Raw genomic sequence first — 24,170 nt, 5'->3', positions numbered from 1 at the left:
TTGTGCACCGTCACATTTCTGTATTATAGCACTTCAGAATTTGAAGGAATGTAGAAATAATTGATAACTTTAATGAACTCATGGCTGACTATTTAGTGTCTATTATCTTTTTGTATATACTGACAGAAAGATAAAGCTTCTGTGTATAAGTCTTTTACACATAATGCATTGTAAAAAAATACCTTTACATTTTCTTTTTTTAATTTCCCTTCTCAGGACTTAAAATCTCCAAATCAGAGGGATGAAATTGCAGGGGCACGAGCCACACTGAAGGAGAACTCACCCCTCTTGCATTCCATTTGCTCAGCTTGTTTGGAACATTCTGATATTGCTTCCCTCAAAGCCAGTAAGGATACAGTTTGTGAAGAAATTCAGAATGCCCTCAATGTAATTTCAAATGCTTCCCAAGGCATCCAGAATATGCCGGCCCCATCGGAACCACAAGCAGCAACCCTGGGAAGTGCGCTCGATGAGCTGGAGGTATGTTGAGAGAGAGGTAAAGTGTGGTTTGATGTCATTGTACAAAAATACAGAGAAATGGGCTTTCAGGTCCATTTTCTAGAGTCTAAAGTATGATAAAATAAAAGTCTAGTTATCAGTCTCTGTGAACTTCTTGTGTCTTCCAGTGAATTAATAGGAAAGTATTCTATCAGTAGATTCTGATTCCTTTAAACTTCTGCCAAAGAAGCCAATGAATTTGAATTGTTTATTGGATTGAAGTGATGACTTTATTTATATAGATCAACTTCCAAAATGTAGGATTTATTATCTTTACAAATATTTATTATTGGAACTGCTCTATGTGCTTGGGATAGATCTAATCCCTGGCATTTTACAAGGGCTTATATTTTAGCCAGGGCCTATAGACAAAAAAATAAACATTAATAACTAAATTATATCATATGTTATATTGAAAAACTCTGATATTGTCAAAGGTTTGATATAGACTGGGAAATGGGGCAGATAGAGAACTATAGCAAAGTGTTGAAGACATGTCCTCTTTGTTTAAGTGACAGCATAGAAGCCAGGGTACCTGGGTGGAAACAGCAAGGGACAAGTGTAGAGGCTTAGGGTAGATAGTCAGCGGGAATAGGTTATGGAGGGCTCTGTAGGCTATTTCTCTGAGTTAAATGGAAATCCACTATAAGGTTTTAACATAAAGATACTTAAAAAGACTATGTTGGTTGCACATAGAGCATCGACTGAAGAAGAGTAAGCCAGAGAAGCTGAAAAACCATGTAGGAGGCTATATAGTAATCCAGGTTTCACCCTTACACTTTCATGTACCTCCTCATTCCACTTCACATTTTAGTTTGGACATCAAGGCTAAATTTTGTGAGTAGAGTCAAATGAATTTTGACAGATGGGTGTGGGACATGAGAAAAAAGGAGTCATGGGTGGTGTTTCTAGCTGGGTTCTTCAGAATCACACACAGAATGGAGTTTGGGATACAAGGTGTTATTAGGAATTCACATATGGGAAGGGAAGAAGGAAGGGACAGGTCTGAGCAGAGTGTACTTAAGAGCCAGATGCACAAAGGCTGAGTCAATCAGCAGTGAATTCTTGAGAGAGGATTGCCCTCCAGAGTACCTTATTAAGCAGAAGTGGACAAGCCTTTATGCCTCTTTCAGTTACTGGATATAGGTAACCTTGCCCTGGGAAGTGTGTGAGCTCTGAAGGTGAGAGGATAGCCCTGTACACCTGAGAACAGTCCTGTCCATAGCTGAACAGCAAGTTTCATTTAGAAGGGGTATATGGGCAGCATATCTCTTGACAACAGAAAATTTTGAGGGTTGGTTTGTTTGTCTTTCTTGCTTGAGCAGTTATATAAATGAAGTGTTCATCAACCATGAAAGGGAAGACTATGGGTAAAGCTGGTTATGGGAAGAAGACCAGAAACTTAATTTTGAATATTGAAGTTAAGAAATTTATCAGACTTTCAAGTATGATGTCAATTGGAAACCTCAGTCAGATATGTAGTTTCTTAATGGGAGACAGAATAATGTAGTGCTTAACAAAGGTAGGGATTCTAGAACCCTAATTCCTAAGTTCCTATCCCACTTTTGGCACTTCCTATCTTTGTAATCTTGGGAAATTTATTTATGTAACTCTCAGTTTTCTCATTTATAAAGGGGAGATAGTAACAGGGTCTACATCATAATTTTTTTCAGAATCAATGAATTAATAACAAAGGTACAAATGTTTAGAGCAATGCCTGACACATAATAAATGCTCAACAAATCTTAGTCTTTTGTATCATTCTTAGAGATGACTTGAGGTGGAGTCTTTTATAATGAAGAAATTAATATAATTAAAATTACAAAAAAAAATTACCTAGAATTTAAAAAGTAAACTAAAAACAACATGTGTAATGCATATATTATTTCTAAAATTATTACTTTAATGATAAACTCATTAGAAAACTAATAAATTTAAATCTAGCTTGCTTTTTCTTTAATTACATCTTCACACAGGTGTCTTCGTGTCTAAAAATCATTATTAAATTCCCAATTACTGGCATCCTTGTGAAAATTTATTAAATTTCTAGTTATTATCACCCATGTGAAAATTTTAAGAATTATTTGTCTAATAAGGTAGAAGATTAATTGTGACTCTTCATCATAATTATTTGTCCCATGTAATGAGCACTCAATAATCTTGTTCATTAGATGCATAGCTTTCTTTTTTTTAAAAAAAATTCATATTGTTTTTTTTCTTTTTAGATATATATGACAATATAATATATTTTGACATATTTTACATACATAGAGTGTAACTTATTCTAATTAGGATCCCAATCTTGTGCTTGAACATGATGTGGAGTTACATTGGTTGTGTATTCATACATGAACATAGAAAAGTTATGTCTAATTCATTCTAATGTCTTCCTATTAGCATCTCCCTTCCTTCTTTTCATTTCCCCTTTGTCTAATCCAATGGAATTCTATTCTTCCCCCCACTCTCCTTATTGTGTGTTAGTATCCACATATCAGAGAGAACATTTGGCCTTGTTTTTTGGCATTGGGTTATTTCACTTAGCATGATAGTCCCCAGTGTCTTTTCCTTCAGTAAGAGTGAATACTCCATTTTTTTTTTATGCCAGAGATACTAGTGGATATCACCTAGATACTAACAGAGTATTGGGCCCTCAATAAATTAAATGTATAATATTTTTTGATTGTTAAAAATTTGACATGAATTATTCACCTAAATATTATAGTGTCCCTATAAGGTAAATATTCATTTTATAGAAAATAATACGGAGACATAACTTATGTAACTTGTTCTAGTTAGAAAGCTAGTGCATAGTAGTATGTGAGTCTGTTCTATTTTCAGAGGAATTTCTGATTCTATCCTATATTGCCTTCTCATAGACTTGATGTACTTATGCTAGTCAGCTTTTCCTTGCTGTAACTAAAATACCTACAACTTAGAGAAGGAAAAGTTTTGGGGGGCTCACAGTTTTAGAGGTTTAGTTCATAGGCAGGGAACTCTGTGGCTGTGGGACCAATATGAGGCAGAACATGGTGATGGAAGTTTCTGGCAGAGGAATGCTACTGCATTCATGGTATCTGGGAAGTGGAGGACCTGGAGGAAAGGCATGTAGGGAGGATGCACCCTTTCAGGGCATGTCCCCAGTGACCTACTGCTTCCAGCCATGGTCACAGGCCTGTAGTTATCAATCACTTAGAATACTCAAATTAGGATGGACTGATTAGGTTATAGTTCTCATAATCTAATAATTTGGTCTCTGACTATTCCTTCATTATCACAGGAGATTTGAGGGGACAACTCATATCCAAACCACAGCATGCTTAATCAAATTTCAGCATAATATATGATAAGGTTCTTAAGTTTATATGAACTATCAGAAAAATTATAAATATAACCAAGTCCAAAAGATGAAATAACTTTTTGGTGGGTAAGACTTTGTCTATGGATCATTTAAAAAATGTGGCATTTATACACAATGGAATATTACTCAGCACTAAAAAATAACAAGATCATGGCATTTGCAGGGAAATGGATGGCATTAGAGCAGATTATGCTAAGTGAAGTTAGCCAGTCCCTAAAGAACAAATGCCAAATGTCTTCTCTGATATAAGGGGGGGGGTGACTCAAAATGGGATAGGGAGGAAGAGCATGAGAAGAAGATTACCACTAAATAAGGAAGAGAGGTGGGAGGGAAAAGGAGGGAGAAGGGGAATTGCACGGAAGATGGAAGGAGACCCTCATCGTTATACAGAATATATGTATGATGTTGTAAGGAGAAAAAAAAAGAAGTGTGTTACATTAGATTGGGTAGAGAGATGTGATGGGAGGGGAGGGGAAGGGGAATAGGAAGGGCAGCAGAATAAAATAGACATTATTATTACTGTATGTATATAGGTGACTGTATGACCAATGTGATTCTGAAACCTGTACAATCATAAAAATGAGAAATTATACCCCATTTGATTCAAATGTATGGATTGTCAAGATCATTATACTATCATGTGTAACTAATAAAAAAGTATAAACAGTCGTTATTTAGGAGGTTTTAGGTATGGTGAGGTGAAATTTTCCAGAGTAGATGAATAGAATTGTATAACTCATTTCCACAGTCTAAACAGAATTGTATCAGGGGATGCTCCCATAAGGGATCTTGTTTATCCCAGATATTGTATTTTATATTCTTAGGATTATAGAAGAAGACAGAAGATTTCCAAATTGTTCCTCCTTCTGAGGCATCTTGTATTTCTCATATTAGTTGAAAGTGACTGCTACAGGCAAGAAATAGCAGGGGTTGGAAACTGGGAGAGAGAGTGTCTGTAGCTTTGATGAAAATGGGCATAAATATGAGAATGATGTCTTTTTCTTAAGAAAGGTCCTCTGAATGCCTGACTCACTTCTGAATAAGGCAAGCAGAAGTGCTGAAGATATATTCCTGTGGCCAATATTGTCCTTACAATCTTTGACATCAATTCTAGTCAGAGAAAGGGATGCATAAACTAATATGAAATGCCCAAGTTTTATATATTTTTTATATCAAAGTTACAATAGCTGCAAACACTGTCTGAACTAGATACTACCACAGAATTTATTGAACATTTAACCATTTTTAATGATTTTATAAATTAAATAGTTGTACTTTTCATTATTTACAGGAAGCTATATTGGTAAAAATATCTAAAATAACCTTTCCTCTATTCTGCTCATACAAATATAATACTATGAAATAAATTGATGTAGTATATACTCAGATAGTCTGTTGGGAACAAGTCTCATTAAGTGTTTATAGTGTGGAAATGTATCAGAGGGCTTACTCAACAACTACCATACCGAAGCTTTAGTTAAATCTTTCATTCTGGCCCATGGCTGATTTGTGGGTATGAAATCTGAGATTTATTGGTGAAGAAAATAGAAGTTGAACTAGATTACTGTACAGGCTAAAACAATTGATTTATTTGAAAGGCCATTGTGAATTATTGGATGTTTCTTCTGAATTTGTGACTGAATGAGAGTTGAAAAGTGCCGCAGTCCGGCTGCAGCAAAATAACCCGGGGGCGGGGGGGTGATGAACAACTTGTGTACATTGATACAGCAGGAGTAGGAGCCGTTTATTGTAGGACAGGAGGGGTATTTATACATTCCACACAGCTTATCTTAATTAACATAAACTAGATACAGCAGTCAACCAATAAGGAATCTCCACACTTCATGGCTCACTGGCGTTACTTCACAAACCACTCCCTCTGGCATTTTGCCAGGCGTCATCCAGACTTGTTTACAGACTCTAACAGAAAAGTGTCAAATTATAGATTAATAGAATTTTGAAAATGTCATTTTGAAATGTAATTTTGAAAATGTAAGGAACTTTGCCAGTGAAAATTGCTTTGAAAACTCCCAAGTCCATTAAACCATATTTTCTCCTGTGCAGAGAGAAAAGCAGTCATTGTAATCATGGTACATAAGAATTATTTGCACCCTTATTCTATTAATATGATAATAACAAATGATATGTGTGTAGTATTTTTTCATTTTCAAAGACATATTGTATTATTTTCTTATTTTTAAATTTTCATTTATGTATCATTATTCATCACTCTTCATTCACTGTTGTTATATTCCTAGCACCTAGAATAACAAACGTTAAATAGTAAGTGCTAAGTAAATATCAATGAAATAAACAATGGTTATAAGAATACTACTTGTAATATTGTGATATTGAAATGAAATCATTTGTCTCTTACTTCTACTTTTCCCCTCTTTCTCCTACTAGAAGTGTATATACTTGGTGTATAAGGCTTTATTTTATTTAACTTCTAACTGGCCATGAATTTATAGTGAGGAAAACCACTAGAAACAAATCTAAGTGATATGCTGCTCATAATATTTTCTTACATAAAGCAGCACAGAAAAAAATATGTGTATTTTCTTCTCTTAGTAGCTGTCTATCTTAGTATAGGTTCTCTGTAGCTGTCTATCCTAATTTAGGTTCTCTGTAACTTTGAAGATATGCTGCTTATGATTAAAACTTTTCAGTTGGTGACCATAGTATGTAGTTTTTCATTTTTATTTAAAGGGGAAAATAGATGTTGAACATTTTATCATATATTTGTTGATTGATTGTATATCTTCTTCTGAGAAGTATTTATTCAGCTCCTTAGCTCATTTATTGATTGGGTATTTTTTTTTTGGTGTTAAGCTTAATGAGTTCTTTATATATTCTGGAGATTAGTGCTCTGTCTGATGTGTGTGTGGCAAAAATTTGCTCCCAAAATGTAGGCTCTCTATTCAACTCATTGATTGTTTTTCAGAGAAGAAGCTTCTTAGTTTGAATTCATCCCATTTATCAATTCTTGATTTTATTTCTTGCACTTTAGTTTTGTTAGGGAGTTGGGGCCTAATCCAACATAATGAAGATTTGGGCCTACTTTTTCTTGTATTAGGCAAAGGATTTCTGATCAAATTCCTTGATCCACTTTGAGTTAATTTTTGTGCATGATGAGTGATAGGGGGTTAGTTTCATTTTGGTGCATACAGATTTCTAGTTTTCACTGCATCATTTGTTGAAGAGGCTATCTTTTCTCTAATATATGTTTTTGGCACCTTTGTCTAGTATGAGATAACTGTATTTATGTGTTTTTTGCCTCTGTGTCTATTATTCTGTACCATTGGTCTACATGTCTATTTTGGTGCCAATTCCATACTTTTACCAAAGCTGTATAGATTAATTTAAGGTCTGGTATTGTGATGCCTCCTGCTTCACTCTTCTTGCTAAGGATTGCTTTGGGAAATTCAAATCAAAACTACTCTAGAATTTCATTTCACACCAGTCAGAATGGCAGTTATCAAGAATACAGACAATAATAAATGTTGGTTAGGATGTGAGGGAAAGGCACACTCATATGTTGCTGGTGGGATTTCAAATTGGTGCAACTATTCTGGAAAGCAGTATGGAGATTCCTTAGAAAACTTGGAATGGAACCACTGTTTGATCCAGCTATCCCACTCCTTGATCTATATGCAAAGGACTTAAAATCAGCATACTATAGTAATGGAGCCATCTCAATATTTATAGCAGTTCAATTCATAAGAGCTGAACTGTGGAATTAACCTAGATTATATGAATGGATAAAGAAACTGTGGTATATATACATAATGGAATATTACTCAGCATTAAAAGAGAATAAATTCATGGCATTTGCAGGTAAATGGATGGAATTAGAGAATATCATACTAAGTGAAGTAAGCCAGTCTCAAAAAGCCAAAACCCAAATGTTCTCTCTGATAAGTGGATGCTGATCCATAATGGGAGTGGAGTATGGGAAGAATGGAGGAACGTTGATGGGGCAAAGGGGACAGAGGTGTAGGGCGGGAGCATGGAAGCAGGAAAGATGGTGGAATGAGATGGACATCATTACCCTAGGTACATGTATGACTGCTCATATGTTGTGATGCCATATCATGCACAGCCAGAGAAATGAAAAGGTGTGGTGCAATTGTGCATAATGAATCAAAATGCATTGTGCTGTCATATATACCTAAAATAAATAAGTAAATAAACAAATAAATAAACTTTAAAAAGAACCTAAAAAATAAAGGAGAAAATAAGACCCCTACCAATCAGATTAACATTTAGGAACATTTAGGCAATAATGATATCTAGAAGTATTTTAATATGACCTAAAAATTGTTTGGTTTCTAGACATATGGTGAATTAGAAGAACTAAAATGAAGAATAAAATATTTTAAAGCATATACTTAATCTGTGAGTTCTTTGAGGACAGATACAAAGAGGGCACAGATAGATAAAGACTAAAAGCCAGGACCAGGATTTTTTTTCTAGTTATGGCCTGAAGCTTGGATTTTTAAAGACCATAAACTGAGGAGAAAAAACAAAGTCTCTATACTACAAGGTGGAAAAGTCACATAAGAGACACTTGTAAGAGAAGCCGAGAATCTCTAAAATTTGACTACCTTATTGGATGAATGAGAAAAACACTAACTCCTACAGGAAGGTAGTTGTTTAGCCTTGGCTTTGGGTTGTTCAGAAAAATAAAACAAAACAAAGCAATAGAATGTATCTTGAAATTTTTTGAACTATAAAACTGTCCTTGTCTGGATTGTAGGTCAGAATTCTTATCATCTGTGTGGTCTCTAAAACCCTAGCAGAAAATGTAATTTAACATTGTCCTGTCTTGGCAATACTTCCAGGGACCTGCCAGAAATAAACTCAAATTTTTTTCTGCAAATTCTTTATGCCAAGTTTTCAAAAAATTCTTACATAGTTCCAAGGAAGATAAGTTCTCATAACACACAAATTGGTAGCTCACCTTGAGTAAGATTTTATAGAAAGAACAAATTGCAGAATCAGATCTGTAAACAGTACAGATATTAAAATAATAAAATACTGAAAATAAATTAGTATTTTAGGTAGTATTATTCCCTCATTTATTCTCTTAAAATATAATGGGTATGTTAAAAGAACAAGAGTTTCAAAACTGATCAGACAAAACTATCTAAAATAAAAAGCATAATAATGATAAATTTAATAATTAGGTAAAATATGAAAAACTTGAAAAAGTTATTTGAGTTCACCACACAGAGACACAGAATTTAAAAATATTTTGAAAAAAACAGCAACTATACATGAAGGATGGTGTGAAAAATTCTAAAATATTTTAAAATAAAAACCAGAGAAGAGAAAAGTTTAAAAAAAAGTTATTGAGAAGTTCCTAAAAATTATGGAAAATTCCAATCTCCATAGCTAATAAGCCAGATAAATCTCAAATACTACATATAAAAAAATTCACATTTATACATACTATAATGAAGATGAAGAATACCAAAGACAAAAAGAATAATTCTTTAAAAACAGGAAAAAAGTTGCTTAATAACTGATAGCTAATTACTCAAATAAAGATACATCAAGACAGAATTATCCCAAGGGAAAATAACTTGCTTTGGGTTTTGATTATTGATTAAGTGATTGATTGGGACTGGGGATTGATCCCAGGGTCTTGCACATAGTAGGCAAGAACTATGACTTCACAGATACTTCTCCAGCCAAGAAAATAACTGTTAATCTTGAATTCAGTGCACAGTGAAGCTATTGTTCAAGAACAAAGATGAATTAAAGTTATTTTTTTACCTAATTCCAAACTTGTGTAGTTTATTATGAGCAATTTTCCTCTGAAAAAAATTTTTAAAGAAAATATTATCATAGAATAAAGGTGCAGATGCAAAAATTTGTAAGCAGAGGAAATATTATGGCTTTACTACTGTTCAAATATTAATTTTTATAGAGGATCAAAAAACCATATATATTTTATATAATTAAAAGTACAACATCAATTTATCTGTAAACATAGTATATACTTTAGGAAGGGTGGAATCAGAATTAAGTGTTCTAAGGTCTTTATATTTAAGGGGAAATAGGAATACATTAATTTAAATAGCATGCTAAAATGTCTAGAGTAATTGCTAGAAAATGTGTAGCAATAGACTATATAATTCCTAAACACAGAGAAAGGAAAAATGGAAAGAGAAAATAAACTAATCTGAAGGAAGAAGAAAATGAAGGATAAAAACACCATGGAAAAACTAGATAAATAGAAAGTAGATGACCTAGGATGATAAAATAAATCTAAATATTTCTGTAATATAATAAATGTAAAAATAAAATCCTAAATTCTCTGAAGACTGACAGCTTATAATATAAACAAAATATAGTTACATACTGCATATAAAAAGCATAACTAAAATAAAAGAAAGAGGAAAGTTTGGAAATCAAAGGATGAAAAGATATTCAAGAGCTTACTAAATAAAGCTGGTATAGTTATACAAGTATCAGTAAAAATAAGTTGCTAACAACGCTTACTATCTAAAGAGAAACGTTTAAATTCACCAAGAGGTTGTAATGTGTTCTTTTCCTGGACATATGGTAAATTAACAAAAATCGACTGCATGTTAAGCTGATGATTTTCAAAGCATTAGTATTATATAGGACACCTAGAAATAATTTAGGCAAATAAAGGAAATTATTATTTGGAATATTTTTTAAAGGTACATCTGTATAATTCCTGGGTCATGAATAAATTATAATTGAAATTAAAAAATACTTATAATTGAGAAATAGTGAAAATAGAACAATAAAACTTGAGGGATATATAGCTAAAGGGAATACTTAGAGGAAATTATTACCTATAATGCTTTAGGAAGGAAGGCAAATTGAAAATTAGTGTGCTGTATATCTAGGTTGAGTTTGAAATAGGAATAAGAAACCAAGAAGGAATAAATTAATAAAGGTTAGAATAGAAATTAATTAAATCACAAAGACAGTGGAGAAGATCAACAAAGCCAAGCATATGTTTTTTGAAAAGACCAATAAAATTGACAAACTGCTAGTGAGATAGATTAGGAAGAATGAGAGGAGACAGAAAATAACCTGAAGAATAAAAAAGAGGAATACATAACTAGAGAGAATATAATTAACAATACTAAATGTTAAAATACTAAAAGATAATATTATGAACAAATTCATACCAATAACAATGAAATTTTGTATGAAATGGGAAGCATTACTAGGAAAATATAGTTTAACTCAACTGGTTCAAAATAAGCAGAACTATGCAGATTTTGCTTAGAGCAAATGAGAGGCCCAGACACTTTTGCAAAGTACCACAAATACTTCTGGGTCTATGTAAATATATTCCATAGTAGTGTCTGGAGAATAGCAAAAGAAATAACTCTCAAATTGATTACACGAAGCTAGTAAAACCAATGCCAACACTACACAGGTTAATTGGAAGGACATTTACATGCCAATCTAACATATGAAATCAGATGCAAAATTCCTAAACAAAGTTTGAGCAAACTGATTAACAATAGGTAAAAACTCATTATGACAAATTTAAGTTTATTTCAGAAATGTGATGTTAGTTCAACTTATCTACTGATGTTATTCACCACATTCACAAATTAAGAGAAAAAGTATAGTATTATCTCAGTAATACAGAAAATATTTGAAAAATTAAATATGATTTATTTGAAACTTCTTTAAAGCTAGGAACAAAAGTGAATTTTCTTAACTTGATAAATAGTTTCCGTAAAATTCCACACTAAACTTCATACTTAGATATGTCATTAAAAATTTTCCTTTAAAATTGGGAATGAGGCCATAATGAATAAAAATGAATAAATAATAGCAATATATTTCAACATGAATAATATTAAAACAAAGCTTTATCCTCAAAGAGCAAGTAATGTAAGAATCCATGCAACAGTTTTACATCTTTTACATTTATATAGAGGTTAATACATATAAAACAAAACATATGGTACAGATGTATATGATAAACTATAAAGAAGGTAGATAATGGTTTATTCATAGGAGTGGAATGGGTAGGACAAAAGAGATTAGTTTATATCAGTACTTTTAAAGCTACTGGGCATATTCTTTTTCTGAAGCTGGATTAATATGGGCATATTTGTTTTTTTTATTTTTTATTTTTTATTTTTTTTATTGATTGTTCAAAACATTACAGAGCTCATGATATATCATCTTTCATACATTTGACTCAAATGGGTTTTGAACTCCCTTTTTTACCCCAAATGCAGATTGCAGAATCACATCTGTTACATACTCACATTTTTACATGATGGCATATTAGTGACTGTTGTATTCTGCTACCTTTCCTATCCCCTACTATCCCCACTCCCCTCCCTTCCCCTCCCTATAGTATGCTGTTTTTAAGTCCTTTGGGTATAGACCCGAGGAGAGGGACAGCTGGGTCAAATGGTGGTTCCAGTCCCAGTTTTCTAAGGAATCTCCATACTGCTTTTCCAATTGGCCTCACCATTTTGCAGTCCCACCAGCAGTGTACAAGTGTACCCTTTTCCCCACATCTTTGCCAACACTTATTGTTGTTTGACTTCATAATGGCTGCCAATCTTACTGGAGTGAGATGGTATCTTAGGGTGGTTTTGATTTGCATTTCTCTGATTGCTAGAGATGGTGAGCATTTTTTCATGTACTTGTTGATTGCTTGTATGTCCTCCTCTGAGAAGTGTCTGTTCAGGTCCTTGGCCCATTTGTTGATTGGGTTATTTGTTATCTTATTGTTTAATTCTTTTAGTTCTTTGTACATTCTGGATATTAGGGCTCTATCTGAGGTGTGAGGGGTAAAAATTTGTTCCCAGGATGTAGGCTCTCTATTTACCTCTTTTATTGTTTCTCTTGCTGAGAAAAAACTTTTTAGTTTAAGTAAGTCCCATTTGTTTATTCTTGTTATTAACTCTTGGGCTATGGGTGTCCTATTAAGGAATTTGGAACCCGACCCCACAATATGTAGATCGTAGCCAACTTTTTCTTCTATCAGACGCAGTGTCTCTGATTTGATATCAAGCTCTTTGATCCATTTTGAGTTAACTTTTGTGCATGCCGAGAGAAAGGGATTCAATTTCATTTTGTTGCATATGGATTTCCAATTTTCCCAGCACCATTTGTTGAAGATGCTATCCTACCTCCATTGCATGTTTTTAGCCCCTTTATCAAATATAAGATAATTGTAACTTTGTGGATTAGTCTCTGTGTCCTCTAAACCTCAGGCTAGCATCATCCTAAATGGAGAAAAACTGAAGGCATTTCCCTCTAAAATCTGGAACAAGATAGGGATGCCCTCTATCACCACTTCTATTCAATTTAGTTCTCGAAGTACTAGCCAGAGCAATTAGACAGACAAAAGAAATTAAAGGCATAAAAATAGGAAAAGAAGAAATTAAATTATCGCTATTTGCAGATGACATGATAATATACTTAATAGACCCAAAAGGGTCTACAAAGAAGCTGCTAGAGTTAATAAATGAATTCAGCAAAGTGGCAGGTTATAAAATCAACACACATAAATCAAAGGCATTCCTGTATATCAGCAACAAAACCTCTGAAATGGAAATAAGGAAAACCACTCCATTCACAATATCCTCAAAGAAAATAAGATACTTGGGAATCAACCTAACAAAAGAGGTGAAAGATTTATACAATGAAAACTACAGAACCCTAAAGAGAGAGATAGAAGAAGATCTCAGAAAATGGAAAAATGTACCCTGTTCATGGATAGGCAGAACTAACATCATCAAAATGGCGATATTACCCAAAGTTCTCTACAGGTTTAATGCGATGCCAATCAAAATCCCAATGGCATTTCTTGTAGAAATAGATAAAGCAATCATGAAATTCATATGGAAAAACAAAAGATCCAGAATAGCAAAAGCAATTCTAAGCAGGAAGTGTGAATCTGGAGGTATAGCAATACCTGAGTTCAAACTGTACTACAAAGCAATAGTAACAAAAACAGCATGGTACTGGTACCAAAACAGGCAGGTGGCATATTTGTTTTATTATTTTATTCATACATTCTCTGTTATGTATGAAGAAGTTGATAATAAAATGTAATACAGTGTATTAAAATAGGATTTCTGAGAATAAATGATGCAACAATGTACTATTTATGCATAATCAGTGTCCATGTAAGGCATTATAATAGGTACTGGCTTCGTTCTAGTATCTTACACTTGTAGTATTCGGTGTGTTTATTTGCACATTTTATTATTACTACCAGATTGCTCTTTTGGGCATGTGTGAAAGGAATTATTACACATTTTACAGAGGAGTGAGCTACTATGTTGTTGAACAGAAATAAGAAGAATTATAATTTGGACTCATTTCTCATGATCCCCCATGACAATTGTTCTTTCCAAATAATAGTTCTTGTGACAAATGATGGACGAGCAGGTCTTAAGTTTAATACATTTGTTTATGCATCTGTCTCTATTAGATGATGAGTTCTATGAGTAAGGGAATAATGTCTTACTCATCTTTATATTGCTCACAGGCTAGCACAGTGTAAGTACATAATAATTACTTAAAACAGATTTGTTAAAAAGATAATAAATTGCTTGGATTTGAGAACCTGGTGACAGATTTAAATGCATCTAATAAATATTTACCCAATAAGAGAAGGACAAAATCCTTTTTATCTTGATGATTAAAAGTGGAAGGGATTAAGTGCCTTGCAAATAAAATACATGGATAGTAATGATTACTAGACCCTTCTTGTTCTTGGCATCTTGAGACTATTAGATGCATGTTGTACATGATATTATTGAGAATGTTGAAGTTTTGCCATTCCATAAAGCTAATAATAATGTCAATCTTTTAATAATTAATAATGTTTAATAATTAATAATGTCAGTCTTTCAAGTGGGTAGATAGAATGATTTTTATTTTTATTTTCCAAATTTGAAAAGGCCAAAACAAACCCAATGCAGATTTTAAAAACTTCTTATGAAGTATTTGTATTATGATTTTCATGACAACCAGTTAATCATTAATATTTATTAAATATTTGTTCTCTATTTCTACATTGACATATGCTGTATGGAATTAGAAAAGAAGAATAATAAGTCATTTCTTATCCTAAGAGTTGCATACCTGTTTAGGAGGTGAGAATAATACAAATCAAACATTAGTGTCAAACACAACACTTCCTTCAAATATTCCCTCAAGTATAACAGGTTGAGCTCTCTGGGAAGGATTCCCCAATGGTGTTCACTGTTAGTGTTAATTAAATACTAATTAGAAGCATACCATAGAAAGTACAGAATGAGTACAGGCTTGGAGGGAAAATAAATATGGGAAATGATGAAGAGACTGAAACAGGAATGGATGATTCACTTAGTACTCTTATGGGTCAAGCTTAGGAAGATTAGTTTAAGGCATAGTATAGAGACCCTCAATACAGAGCAGTTATTTTTGTTCTTTATTATCATTTATTAAGGAAGCCATATGCACCATGCATATTTTACAACTTGATTTGATGAAAATTACTTTGCTTACCTTGGAGAACATATATCTTTCAAATGTCCCTGAAACTGTCACAAAAACAGACCAAAGAACATAAAGAAAAGCTTAATAAATTCTACAAAGTAGAAGAGTCACCACAAAACATATGTGAGGTGGTGAATATGTTAATTAGCTTGATTTAATCATTTAACAAAGTGTGTTTCATATATATATATAAACATCACATTGTCCCTACAAGTACATGTAAATTAAAAGGCAACAAATGATTGCATTAGGAACATGTTTTCCTTTTGAGTTTTAAAATTTTGATTTTTTTCTATGTTCTTCTTTGTAAATATTTCTTCTTAATAATTCAGGTTAATAATTTTTATTTTAAAATTTAATGTTTCTGCTTTATTTTTAAATCTGTCTAATTTCTTAAGTTTAATTTGCTATTCTTTTATGCTACTTGAATATATTTATTTAGTCTTTCTCATAAAATTTTTCTTATTTGTTTTTTAGTAAATTCATTCATGGTGTCAGTTTTCCTCTGAATGCCTTGAATTTAATAAGCAGTACTTTATTTTCATTTTTATCAAAAGAGGTATTAACTTTAATTAAAACTTTTTGGTCTTAAGACTATCAGAAGTGTGTGTTTTTTCCCCTTAACCACTGAACCCTTTTTGTATTTTATTTAGAGGCAAAGTTTCACTGAATTGCTTAGGCATCACTAAGTTGCTGAGGCTGGTTTTGAACTCATGATCCTCCTGCCTCAGCCTCCTGAGCTACTGGGATCATAGGCAAGTGCCACCGCGTCCAGCTTTAAAATTGTATTTGACATCCTGTTTATAGTGTCACTGAATGTCAATTGGACATTGTGTTTTATTTTGGAAAAATTTAGAATTTTGGTGGGAATATTGAGATTTTTCTTATGGCTTCATGAATTTATTTTTTAAGTTGCATGTTTATCTAAAACAAATACATTGTCTCTTTGGTAAGAAGTTCTAAAAAACCTTGAGTTTTCTGAATATAATAAATAGGTAGACTGTACAAATAGGAAAAGAAGAGCTCAAACTATCCCTATTGCCATGATTCTATATTTAGAAGACCAAAAAAACTCCACCAGAAAACTTCTAGAACTCATAAATGAATTCAGCAAAGTAGCAGGATATAAAATTAACACCCATGAATCAATGACATTCCTATACATCAGAGATGAATCAACTGAAATAGAAATTAGGAAAACTATCTCATTCACAATAGCCTAAAAGAAAATAAAATGTTTGGGAATCAATCCAAAAAAAGAGGTAAAAGACCTATATTATGGAAACTACAGAACACTCAAGAAAGAAATTGAAGAAGACCTTAGAAGATGGAAAGATCTCCCATGTTTTTGGATAGGCAGAATTAATATTGCCAAAATGGCCATACTACCAAAAGCACGATACAAAGTTAATACAATTCCTATTAATATTTCAATGATGTTCTTCTTGAAATAGAAAAATCAGTTATGAAATTCATTTGTAAAAATGAGAAGCCCAGTATAGCCAAAGCAACCCCCAACAAGAAAAGTGAAACAGGAGGCATCATAATATCAGACCTTAAAATCTACTACAGAGCTATAGTAACAAACATGGCTTGGTATTGGCAAGAAAACAAACATGAAAACCAATGGAACAGAATCAAAGGAATTTCTGTATATCAGTGACAGATCCATTCAGAGGGAAATGAGGAAAGCTATCCAAATTACAATAGCCTCAAAAAAAAAAACACAAATAAAATAAAATACTTGGGAATCAACTTAATGAAAGAGGTGAAAGATCTATACAATGAAAACTACATAACCCTAAAGAAAGAAATTAAAGAAGACCTTAGAAGATGGAAAGATCTCCCTTGTTCATGGATAGGCAGAATTAATATTGTCAAAATGACCATACTGCCAAGAGCAATATACAGATTTAATGCAATTTTGATCAAAATCCCAATGACATTTCTCATAGAAATAGTAAAAACAATCGTGAAATTCATCTGGAAAAATAAGAGACCCAGAATAGCTAAAGCAATCCTTAGCAGGAAGAGTGAAGCAGGTGGTATCACTATACCAGACCTTAAACTATACTACAGAACAATAGTAACAAAAACAGCATGGTGTTGGCACCAAAACAGACTGGTAGACCAGTGGTACAGAATAGAGGACACAGAGACTAACCCACAAAATTATAACTATCTTATATTAGTTAATAGTGCTTAAAATATTAGATAGTGCTTAAAACCAAGAATCAATAAATAGGATGGATTAAAACTAAAAAGTTTCTTCTCAGCAAAAGAAACCATCTCTGAAGTGAATAGAGAGCCTACATCTTGGGAGCAAATTTTTACCCCTCATAAATCAGCTAGAACACTAATTCCTAGGGTATATAAAGAACTCAAAAAGCTAAATACCAAAAACAACAAAACAAAACAAAACAAAAACAAGAAAACAAAAAAACCCGATCAATAAATGGGCCAAGAACTTGAACAGCCTCTTCTCAGAAAAGGATATACAATCAATTGACAAATTTATGAAAAAAAAATGTTCATCATCTCTAGCAATTAGAGAAATACAAATCAAAACTACTGTAAGATATCATCTCATACCAGTCAGAATAGCAGCTATTATGAAGACAAACAACAATAAGTGTTGTCAAGGATGTGGGGAAAAAGGCACACTCATACATTGCTGGTGAGACTGCAAATTGGTGCAGCCAATATGGAAAGCAGTATGGAGATTCCTTAGAAAACTGGGACTGGAACCACCATTTGATCCAGCTGTCCCTCTCCTCGGGTCTATACCCAAAGGACTTAAAAACAGCATACTATAGGGACACAGCCAGATCAATGTTTATAGCAGCACAATTCACATGGCTAATCTGTGGAACCAACCTTCAGAGATGAATGGATAAAAAAGAATGTGGCATAAATACACAATGGAATATTACTCAGAAATGAAAGAGATGAAGTCTTCCACATTACAGCAAAATTCCACTTTCTCATTAAAAAGCAACGACTATATTTGTTCCTGAATATTCTGAGTTCCTTATGGGTTGTAGTTTTTATCATTGTAAAATGTTCCTTATTATTTTGTTTAATAGTAGTCTCTACTCTTTTAATCTAGTATTAATATTGATATTCTTGGCTTTTTTTAAGGAGAGAGAGAGAGTGAGAGAAAGAGAGAGAGAAAATTTTAATATTTTATTTTTTAGTTTTCGGTGGACACAACATCTTTTTTGTATATGGTGCTAAGAATCAAACCCAGGCTGCACGCATGCGAAGCGAGCTCACTACCGCTTGAGCCACATCCCCAGCCTCTTGGCTTTTTATTAGTAATTTTGTGGTGGATCTTTGACAATTTTATTTATTAGGGCCAAAATGATCTATTTAAAAAGAAATATATGAATTTATTCTTGCAATCATACAATTACTAAATTATATAAAGAAAAAAGTTAATGTCCTTTGTCACTTCATTGTAACTTCTCCTCAGTTGTAGACTTATTTCCAGAGATAACTTCTGTTAAGGATTTGGAGTATATTTTCTAGGAAAAAAAAACTCAACTTCTTTTTTTTCTTTTCCCAAACTTCTATTAAGATGGGAATTGTCCTGTCTTGAGAATTCTTAGGGATTTTCTATTTTTCCCTCAGATTTTGTATATGCTTTCTATTTTATTTTCTAGGAGAAGCCTTTGGCCAGGTTTTCTGGTTACTAATTTTGTTAACAGTGTACATGCTATTCTTCAAGTCTTCAATATGTAGTTTTATTTCTGTAATACCATTTTTAGTTTCCAAGCATATCAATGGTTTTATTGTGGCTGTTCATTTTATAGCTATGATAAATGTTTACAATTTTTGTGACATTAATTATACTAATTGTATTTTCTTAAGCATTTAGTTCTGTTTGTTGAGTTTGAGAGTTCTTAAATTCAATTAATGTTTCTCAAATATTTGGTGATTTATTTCTTTTACTTTTTGTTGAGAATTTAATACATGTGCACATCTACATTTAAATAGTACATTCATCTCTGGTGAGTTGTGGAAAAATATAATGAAAAATGTTTCTCAACAATCCAGAAAAACCCTTCAAATGGCGGAAGAGAAAGAAAACAGTTTTATTATTGATAAGCATTAAACTGATTGTATTGTGCATCATAAGCAATCTGCTAAAGAGGTTGCAGAGACAGAAGCTTTACCATTTTATGCAGAAAATCAGACACAACCCATTACATACCTATTCTCAAAATAAATAATTACTGTTCAAGTAAGAGGACTAGACAGTACCATTGCATACATAGTTCATCCTATGTTTACCTGGTAATTTGAATCAACATCTATGTTCACTAATTGCCTCTATCCAAAGGAAAAATTAAACTTTTTTTCTCTTTATGTTTTATGACTTGGATGTAGATACCTGCAGAAGTTAGGACCCTGTCCTTCTACAGTAACTGGGAAATAGAGGCACTATGTTCTTTGATGATTACATTTCAAAGAGATAGCTTCCAGGTCCTTGAGAAAGACTTTCCTTGGGTTGAAAAGCTGGTAATAAGCTTACTTAGCTTCCAAAAAGATTTACATATATTTCAAAGGGACAGAGAAGGAATCACAATGACAAGTGCTCTCAAATAAGTACTGAAAGAAAAAGGTGATGCTGATGAAATTTGCTTCTTTTTGTTTCAGGAAAATTCTTTTTAATTTTCCTTTATTTCTTATAGATTTGTATTTATTCTTAACTTTTCCCTAGAAATTTGCATTTTATAATTTTCCTGTGTATGATTTCTGAGGTCATCTCTGTACCTGCATGTATGGATATAACTGAGGTATAAATTCCTTGCATAGTACAAATTCTATAATGTTTGTTAAATTACACTCCATGCTGCATTCCCAGAGCTCTTATGTTCTCTTTGTAGTCAAATTTTCATCTCTGTGACCAAAATACTTGGGCTCATAATATCAGAGGTTCAGTTCATTGTTGACTGACTTTTTTGCCCTGGACATGAGGTAAAGAACATCATGTTGGAAGGGTGGGGAGAGGAAAGCTTCTCAGCTCACAGTAGCCAAAAAAAGAGGGGTAGGGGGAGGAAAGGTTGGGGGAGAGGCAGACCAGGGACAGATGTATTCCCTAAATCCACCTCAACTAAATTTCTTCCTTTATTTCTTATTATGTTTTAATTGACCATTATAATTATACATAACAGTGGGGTTCGTTGTGATATATTTATATGTGCACATAATTTGCTCCATTTCATTCCCTAGGACTTATCCTTTCCCTTTCTTCTTTTCTCCCTCTGACCTACTTCCTATATTTTACTGGTTTGCCTTCAAATTATTTATTTTTTACAATTGGCATTATAACTCTACATAAAAATAAGATTTATTGTGAAATATCCAAACGTGCATATAGCTTAATATAGTCAATTTCATTCTCCAGTTCTCCCCCTTTCCTTCCCTCCTCCCCGCTTGATCCCCTTCCTCTACTCTAATGTTTTCCTTCTATTTTCGTGAGATTATTTTTTATTATTCTTTTTTTCCACTAGCTTCTGCATGTGAGAGATATTATTTACTCCTTGACTTTTTTTTTAACCTTTTTAAAAAATTTATTTTTATGTGGTGCTGAGGATCAAACCCAGTGCCTCATATGTGTACCACTGAGCTACAACACCATCTCTTCACTCCTTGACTTTCTGAGCTTGACTTATTAGACTTAGCATGATATTCTTTAATTTCATTATTATACTAGCAAATTATATAATTTCATTATTTATGGCTGAGTAAAACTCCATGGTGTATATATACCACATTTTCTTTATTAATTTATCTGTTCTCAGACACATAGATTGGTTCAGTAACATGGCTGTTGTGAATTGTACTGCCTTAACTGTTGGAACACATGTATCACTGTATATGCTGGTTTCAGTTCTTTTGGATAAATACCAAAGAATGGAATAGCTGGGTCATATTGTGGTTCCATTCCTAGTTTTATGGGGAATCCCTCTACTGATTTACATAGTAGTTACACTGATGTGCAGTGTCACCAACATTATATGTGTTCCTTTTCCCCCACATTCTTGCCAACATTTATTATTATTTGTATTCTTGATTACTGCCATTCTAACTGGAGTAAGATGTAATCTCAGTGCACTTTTTGTATTTCCTTGGTGGTTAATAATGTTGAAGATTTTTTCATATACTGTCCATTTACATTTATTCTTTTGAGAAATGTCTGTTTAGCTCATTTGTACATTTATTTAGTGGGTTATTTGGTTTTGTGGGGTGTTAACTTTTTCGTGTTAAGATTAATCTGGTTGTTAATCCTCTTTTGAAAGAGTAGCTGGCAAAGATTTTCCCCCAATGTGTAGGCTGTCTTGTCACATGCAATTGTTTCTTTGCTCTGCAGAAGCTTTTTAATTTGATGCAATCCCACTTATTGACCCTTGGTTTTATTTCTTGATTTTTAGGGGTCTTATTAAAGAAATTGATGCCTGTGCTTATATGCTGAAGTGCTGACCCTATGGTTTTCATCTAACAGTTGTAAAGCTTCTGGCCTGATTTCTAGGTCTTTGATCTTTGAGTTGACCTTCATGCAGGGTGATAGTGATATAGTTCTTTTGTATGTTGACTTTGTATCCTGCAACTTTGTTGAATTAGATTATCAATTCTAAAATCTTCTGATGGTGTTCCCCCACCCCAGTGGGGAGATCTTCTAGGTATAGGAACTTATCATCTGCAAACAGATACTTTGAATTTTTTTCCTATTCGGATATTTTTTATTTCTTTCTCTTGCCTAATTGCTCTGTCTAAAATTTCAAGTACTATATTGAATAGGAATGGTGAGAGTGGACATCCTATCTTGTTTGTGATTTTAGAGGAAATGCTTTCATCTTTTTTCCCCATTTAGTATAATGTTGGTTTTGGGTTTGTTATGTATAGCATTTCTGATGTTAAGGCAAGTTCCTTGTATTTCTAATTTCTTCACTGTTTTAAAAATGAATGGGTGCTTGATTTTGTCAAAGGTTTTTCTTCATCTATTGAAGTGATCATGTGATTTTTTCTTAATTCTATTTATGTGATGAATTACATTTATTCATTATTAATCATAGCATACAATCTCCTTAATGTGATTTTGAATTTTGATTGCTAAAATTTTCTTGAGGAATTTTACATCAATGTTCATAAGGAATATTGGTCTGTGGTCCCCCCACCCCCACCTTGCCACCCTTGATGTTTCCTTGTCTAGTTTTGATACCAGGGTAATACTGGCATCATAGAATGAATTTGGGAGATTTCTTCCCTTTTCTCTTTCATAGAATAATTTTTAAAAGATTGACATTAGTTCTTTAAAGGTCTGGTAGAATTCAATAGGGAATCCATTTGGTTCTGGGCTTTTTTTTTCTTTATTGGAAGACTATTTGTTACTGCCTCAATCTCATTGCTTGTTTTGGTTTGTTTAGGTTTTTTATAAAATCTGTTGGTTCAATTTGGGTAGGTCATATGTGTCTAGAAATTTTTCAATATCTAGATTTTCCAATTTACTGGAGTATATATTCAAAATAGTCCCTAATGATCCTCTGGATTTCAGAAATGTCTATAGTGATATTTCCATTTTAATTCCTAATTTTGTTGATTTGTGACTTCTCTTTCTTTTGATTAGTTTGGCTAAGGGTTTATCAATCTTGTTTATCTTTTTCAAAGAACCAGTTCTTTGTTGCATTGGTCCTTTATTTTCTTATTCTCTATCCTTTGTATTATTTCCTGTCTTCTGTTGGTTTTGAAATTAGTTTGTTCATGCTTTTCTAGGGCCTTGAAATGTAACATTATATTGTTTATTTGGGCACTCCCCCCCTTTCTCTCTCCCTGTTTCCTCTTTAAATGTAGCTATTCAATGCTATAAACTTCCTTCTTAGATCTGTCTTCATAGTGTCCCAGAGATTTTAATTTGTCATATCTCTGTTCCTGTTTCTAAGAATTTTTTTTTTAAATTTCTCCACTGGTTTCTTCTATGAATCACTCATTATATAATATGGTGTTGTTCAAACTTAATGTGTTAAATTGTTTTTTTCTTGCTATTAATTTTTAATTTTACTCCATTAGGATTTGGTAAAATGCAAGGAATTATCATGATTTTTTTGTGTGGTAAAATATCGTCTAAAATATTTTGGAGAAGGTTTATGAGCAGCTGAGAAGAAGATAAGTTTTTGGTGTATGAAATATTCTATAAATGTCTGTTAATAGTATTTTTTGAGGTGGGGGAGGGTTGAAGAGTCTGTACTCAGGTTGAATCTGGATTGCATATCTTTTGGTTAGAGATGTGTGTTGAAATTATCCAGTATTTGGGAGGCTGAGATAGGAGAATTACAATTTGAGGCTAGCCTTGGCAACATAATCAGACCATGTCTCAAAAATAAATTAAAAAGGGCTAGAGATGTAGCTCAGAGGTAAAACATCTCTGGATTTTATCCCCACTGCCACAAAAATAAATACATGGATGAATGAACAAGTGAAGGAAACAAACAAAAAAGAAAGAAGTCACTCAGTATTATTGTATTGGGATCTGAGTTGAGTGAAGTTCTTCTTTTTTTAATATATAAGTAGGTATACCTACATTTGAACCATAAATATATATAATCATTATATCATTTTGTTGGTTTTTTTCCCTTTACCAATATTAAGTGACTTTCTTTGTCTCTTCTGATTAGTTTGAAGTCTCCTTCATTGGATATGAGGTAGCTACTATTTGTTTTTGGTCTTCATTTGCGTGGTACGTCTTTTCTCATCCTTTCACCTCAGTCTGTGTGTGTCTTTGCCTATGATATTA

At 32.8% G+C, this 24,170-nt stretch overlaps 1 protein-coding gene across 1 annotated transcript in view; it reads left to right on the top strand.

Annotated features, from left to right (window-relative positions):
* Positions 1 to 24,170, top strand: part of Ctnna3 (catenin alpha 3) — a 1,674,700-nt gene that overhangs the window by 424,413 nt on the left and 1,226,117 nt on the right. Inside the window, exon 6 of the mRNA XM_026394645.2 lies at positions 217 to 480. Coding sequence (XP_026250430.2) covers positions 217 to 480 — 264 coding nt within the window. The remainder of the gene's footprint in view (positions 1 to 216; positions 481 to 24,170) is intronic.

The sequence above is a fragment of the Urocitellus parryii genome, chromosome 5 (assembly GCF_045843805.1).
Source record: "Urocitellus parryii isolate mUroPar1 chromosome 5, mUroPar1.hap1, whole genome shotgun sequence".
NCBI classification, from domain to species: Eukaryota; Metazoa; Chordata; class Mammalia; order Rodentia; family Sciuridae; genus Urocitellus; species Urocitellus parryii.
Note: the sequence above shows the minus strand (reverse complement) of the source record. Positions and strands in the feature narration are given on the sequence as shown.